Genomic DNA, 5996 nt, shown 5'->3' on the forward strand with positions numbered 1-5996 from the left:
GACACATTCGTGGTAGTTGAATTCTCGATGCTTCCCAAACCCATTGGTATATACCCCAGTTAGCACAACTTGATGCATAGTGCTTTGCATGAGTTTTTCTTTGTCTACCTAACTTGCACCAAAGTGTTCTTGCGGGAGCTTATTTATATCATCTCACAGACGGATGCATTTACATGCGCCTTTAATAGGAAGATAGACATTGGTGGCGGCCATCAAAGCACCTAAGATTGAGTAAAGTGGATTCATGTTAGTGAAATTTATTAGTTGCGTATGTTATATGTTTCACTTGGAGAGCCTTCAAGAAGATCACGACCAAAAGGAGAAAAGAGAACAAAACGTTAATCACCACCTCAACTTAGATCTCCAGCAGTTCAAGAGTAACTACGTTGTGATAGATAGATTGAAGCATGCATCAATTATGAACATGCATGCCAACTCACTATCTATGCTTATGTGACACTTGGAACGTGGCTTGTTATTCGCATTGTCTTGCTACATCTATGGAAAGCGAGCTTGCACAGGCCGTTGACATGTAAAATTATCAAGCATTATTTTTATTGCCAATTTATGCAGTACTTCCTCTATTCTTACAAGATTCGTTAGTACTCTTGATGCGTCCTTTGTAGAATTTTTGTTCGTCAAGTAGGCCTAAACATCTGTTTAACAGTACGTACGAAAAGGTCTTGTAGACGCTCCGGGTGCATCAAGATCAACGCTCAGGGCGGATCCAACCGCCCCGATGTAACAGCAGGCAGGCAGAGGCTGGACAGAGACAGTGGCGTCCACTAACCATAATTGTCCGCCGCGTCACCAAATTACACTCCTAAATTAATTGGACAGTGGGCCCCACCTGACAGCAACGACCAGCTCCGTCACGCCACGCACGCACCTCTCCTACCCTCTTCCTCTTTCTCCTCCTCACTCCCATCTTCTTCCCCAACCTCAACCTGCCCCCCTTCCCCGCCTCACATCACCCAAAGATCTCCCAAAATCTCCCGACTTCTCGCCTCCGGCGATTCCGTCTCCTCGCCACTCCCTCCCGCGCGCGGCATCGGCTCGGATCCGCCCGCCGCCAGCAGCGGCGGCAGCCCCCCTGTGCCGCCATTCCCCCCGGCCGCGTCGTCCGGTTGTTGGCGTCGGTTGCTCCGTTCCCGCCCGTTCCTGCTGTTACCGGATCTCGCGAGGAACCCAGCTGACATGGGCGAGGTCTGGGCGGGGTTGGACGCCTAGGGCGCCGGCGCCACTCGCCATTTGATTCGATTCCAAGGAGGAGGGGACGCGCCATGCGCCGCTCTTGCTCCTCGGATTGATATTTTGGCTCCTGCCTGCTGCCTCCCCGACGAGAATTCTCCCGATTCCCCCTCGCCCTTTTGTCCTCTCTGAAGCCCGGATCGAAAGATCCAATTCGCGGGGGCATTCCTCTCAACCGATTCCGGAGGGACTGTCCCTGTCAATCGCTCTCAATCTCTGCCCTCGTTAAAAATCCTCTCTTGTTCCTCTCCCGCACCAAGATCCAATCCCCCTCCACCCGCTCGCATTCCGCAGCTGCCGGAGATGACGCCGTCGGTCACGACGCACGCCTCGCCGCTACTGCTCTCCCTGCTCCTGCTCGTCTCCATCCCGACCGTCTTCCTCCTCGTGCCGCGCCTCATCCCGCCCAAGACGCTCCCGGCCATCCCGGACGCGGACGAGTCCGACGACCTGGCCCTCTTCCGCCGGGCCATCCTCTCCTCCTCCACCTCCGCCGCCAAGCCGGCGACCAGCTCCTTCTTCCACCGCCGGCCCACGCCCAAGGTCGCGTTCCTCTTCCTCACCAACTCCGACATCGTCTTCTCGCCGCTCTGGGAGAAGTACTTCCGCGGGCACCGCCAGCTCTTCAACATCTACGTGCACGCCGACCCCTCCTCCGTCCTCGACCTGCCGCTGACGCCCACCTTCCGCGGCCGCTTCGTGCCGGCCAAGGCCACGCAGCGCGCCTCCCCCACGCTCATCTCCGCCGCGCGCCGCCTCCTCGCCACCGCCCTCCTCGACGACCCCTCCAACCAGTTCTTCGCGCTGCTCTCGCAGTCATGCATCCCGCTCCACCCCTTCCCCACCATGTACAACGCACTCCTCTCCGACAATGCTGGCCCCCACGGCCGCCACCGCAGCTTCATAGAGATCAAGGACAAGGACTGGGTGCTCCATGATAGGTACTATGCCCGCGGCGATGAGGTCATGCTGCCAGAGGTGCCGTACGACCGGTTCCGTTCCGGGTCGCAGTTCTTCGTGCTCACCAGGAGGCATGCCATCCTGGTTGTCAGGGACATGAGGCTCTGGAAGAAGTTTAAGTTGCCCTGTTTGATCGAGCGCAAGGACTCGTGCTATCCGGAGGAGCACTACTTCCCGACGTTGCTCGACATGCAGGACCCCGACGGCTGCACCAAGTATAGCCTCACGAGGGTCAACTGGACAGATCAAGTCGAGGGCCACCCGCACACCTATCAACCTGGGGAGGTGTCCGCAAGACTCATCAGGGAGCTCAGGAAGTCCAATGCCACTTACTCCTACATGTTTGCCCGGAAGTTCGCCCCTGAGTGCCTTGAGCCGCTCATGCAGATCGCGGACTCCGTCATCCTACGTGACTAGGCCAGCAGCACCCGCCATTTTTTGGGGGTGTCGGATACGCTGAGATGATGAGGTATGAAGACGTGCACTTGTCGCTGCACTGTTCAATTAACTAATCTTCTGTCTAGGTGTTGTGTTGAGAGAGTTGTCTCTGAGTGGAGTGTACATAGTATGAGAAATGCGGGAGTTTTAGGAATTCTGAAATATGTATGCTTTAATTAACACTTAAATAATAAAGTTGCATACTTCATTAAATTGGAACTTTTCATCTTTTTTCCTTGTTATATTGTTGTCGGGTCAGCTTCTTGTAGGTGTGTGTTTCTATCAGATTGAGATCAAATGTATTTTCTCACTTGGTAGATGTGTTGTCATTGAATGCAAGTTGTTGTGCTGCTTTCTCAAAAGAGTGAAAACGCATATGTGTTGCTATTAGTGTCACAGTTGCTATATGCACATTGCTACAGTAATCTTTAGTGCCTTTCTTGATTGTTATTAAACTCAACCGCCAAAGTAGTTTGCTCTGCAACATAGTATTATTTAAATTAGCATTAAGTGTAACTCATGTCTTCTTGGGCTCTGCTAGCAAAGAAAATTTAGGGCTTGCTCCTTTTGTTTCCCGTGCAGGGTTGTGATGTGATGAACAAGCGCAAGCTGGTCCATCTATACCCTCCAGATCTTTTTGAGGAACAAACTTGTCCCATCCTTGCTCTTCTCTTCCGTGCTTCAAAGATTTTCCGGTAATAGATGCTGCTGGTCGGAGAGTATGGTATGGCCACGGATTGTCGCTATGTGAGTATGCTGTTTGAACGAGACCACTTCTTGCCAAGCAATAGGTCAGTAGTTAGCATGATCATCCTATGTATTACATGGACCCGGAGGTGTCAATACATTCAGTGGAGGACTGATCATTTGTAGTTTTTATTGCGTATATAACATGTCATGCCTGTTGTCGATAATGTATTTTGGTGCTATTGTGCTCATCTCATGGTTCCATTTCTTAAGCTAGACTGGCAGTTTGATTAGATAATAGTAAACTAATAGGCATGTTTGACTTTTGCTGTACGATTTTAGTATAAGGATTTAACAAAGGAAAAAAAAGGGAGGAGTAGAGCTGCACTAACAACAGAATTCATGCAATGCAAGCACCAAGCAGCCTTAAACCCTAATATGGAGCTGTTTGGTTTGAAGATTCTTCCTTGACATATATTTTTGGACCCATTGGCCAAACTTTGTTAGGTCACCTTCTGCCCTGCCAAGGCACTGTGTTATTGCAGTGTGTTGCCCTTAATATGTCCCACTACCATTACACGTACTGATTGTGATGCTGTTTTGGGATAGATCATAAAAAGATAGCAAACATGCAGGTTTATTTTGTTGCTATATTAGTAGATGGTTAGCGACAACTCAACGGTTTTGGAAAGTATGCGCATAATTTCAGGTCACAGATTGGTGACAGTGAGTTTTCTGCCTGTATGTAAAATGCTTGGATTTGCGATACATCCAAGAAAAGTTAGTAAACATGTGATAAAATTTGTGGAGTAGAGACATGTCCTTTTCTGTCTAATAATATATGTTTAATCCTAAAGTCCTGAACCAAGTTGATCTCCCTTTTGCCCTCACTTGCTAGCTTTATCTGATAGAAAAATATGTGGAGTACAGATGTCATCTGTCTAATATATATGGTGCGTAGGCCAAGATGACGATGCCTCTTTTAAAATTGCCTCACACTTGCCGGCTTTCTGAGCGAGTTATTTTTTAGCTTTCAGTTGCTTTATATTTTCTTCGCCGTGAATCTTAATGGTTGATATTAGCAACAGCTAGAGTTATCAGCAGTAGCATTCTCCAGGAAAACCCCAGATGAAACCACCTAAAATGTCTTGCCCTTTTCTGTCATCCCCCTTTATATTATCTCAGAATGTTACTATGAATTTGTCACGTACACAGTGACCAAGTTGCTGGGATTTGTGATGGCAGATTCAAATTGGAGCTTGAAATATGCTATTTTGTAACATACAGGTTCGGTATTGGATTTGGGCATGCATAATTATGACTGTTTTATGAGCGCCAAGTAGGCACAAACCATATGTGGATGTATTTTGTTCATGCTGTGGTTACATTTCCTACGTCAGGCTGGCAATTTAAATAGATAATAGCAACTCAAAAGGCATATTTGACTTTCGCTGTAGGATTCCGCTTTATAAGGATTTGTAAAGGAAAAAAGAATAGTAGAGCTGCACTAACAATGCAGTTCATGTAGTATTTTTTTTTAATCTGGATTAGAGATGGTTAGCAATGATGGTCTTGGAAGGTATGAACTAGAGACATGTCAACTCCTGTCTAATATTGTACTGTTCAAATACTAAAGCCCTAAACTAAGTTGAGCTCTCTTGTCCTCATTCTGCCAGCCTGATAGAAATAGCTGGGGAGTTGAGAGGTATGTTTCGTCTTATATAAAGCCAACCTCTGATGGGGATATAATGTGTTGTGACCCTCGAGATTTGAACAATGTTAGGAGAGTTGCTAAAATTTGGTATTGGGAATTTCTTATTTCGTGTACATGCAGTTCAAATAGTCGGCATTTTGTTGGGGCATAACAGCTTTTCTGAGTCCTCTCCAAGTAGGCACAGATCATATCACAAGACAGCAGTGAAACACTGCATCTTTCCCGCCTTTTTTTTTCAAGTTTTCTGCAAGAATCTGAAGTCAGGAAGAAAAATGGCTACCGCTTACATCTGAGGAAGAAATAATGGATTATGTTTCTGGTTATGGCGATTTTACTGTCTGGCTAACTTTGTTTCCTTCCTACTCCTATGCTATGCCATAATGCCACGTCAAATTTTATGACAAGTTCAGCGTAACGCATATTTTGCTGCAAAATGGATCCATCATGTGAGGGCGAGGCCGCGACTGACGGCGACCCGTTCCTGGTTTGCCAGCCGTGCAGGCGCGCGATGCGGCTCTCGCTGGAACATGCATGCGTTTCCTACCTCCAAATGCCGTGTCTGGGGCTAGGGGTGTGTTATGTTTGTTTAGTACCACATCGCTAACTCAGAGCCACACGAAGCCGCTTAAATGGTTAGGTTCGGGAGTCTGCTTCACACCGTGCGGCAAGCACGGTTTCAGCAAATAAAAAACATATGCGATTAACCCCTGCGATTAGGATTCTCTAGATCAGGTAAATACTACTCTCTATGATTTACACAAGCCGACAAGCGGCCCAGCTGATGAATTATGGAAGCTAACCAAACAGCCCGTCGTCCTTGCAGGGGCGGCCTTTTTTTTCTTCTACCGTGAAATTTTGTGTGGGTAGGCAATGATTTCATAAGCTAATACTAGCAAAAAAAGCCCGTGCTTTGCTACGGGTTATTTTTTATTTAATAGTATTTTCT

The 5996-nt window shown here is 47.7% G+C and overlaps 1 protein-coding gene across 2 annotated transcripts; it reads left to right on the top strand.

The window, feature by feature from the left end:
* Positions 1-917: 917 nt before the first annotated feature.
* LOC124699934 (glycosyltransferase BC10-like) lies at positions 918-3480 on the top strand. 2 transcript variants are annotated; one of them, XR_007001568.1, is made up of 2 exons: positions 918-2680; positions 3232-3480. XR_007001568.1 is itself a non-coding variant. In XM_047232151.1 (2 exons), the coding sequence occupies exon 1, from the start codon at positions 1555-1557 to the stop codon at positions 2626-2628; it is 1074 nt and encodes a 357-aa protein (XP_047088107.1). In that variant the 5' UTR covers positions 918-1554; the 3' UTR covers positions 2629-2672; positions 3232-3480. The 2 variants fall into 2 exon arrangements, 1 of the variants encoding a protein (XP_047088107.1); XM_047232151.1 differs by having other exon boundaries at positions 918-2672.
* Positions 3481-5996: the final 2516 nt, after the last annotated feature.

This window comes from Lolium rigidum, chromosome 3, assembly GCF_022539505.1.
Source record: "Lolium rigidum isolate FL_2022 chromosome 3, APGP_CSIRO_Lrig_0.1, whole genome shotgun sequence".
Classification (NCBI taxonomy): domain Eukaryota; kingdom Viridiplantae; phylum Streptophyta; class Magnoliopsida; order Poales; family Poaceae; genus Lolium; species Lolium rigidum.

Coding starts and splice junctions, on each gene's coding strand:
- LOC124699934 (XM_047232151.1), top strand. CDS start 1,555: ATGACGCCGTCGGTCACGACGCACGCCTCGCCGCTACTGCTCTCCCTG.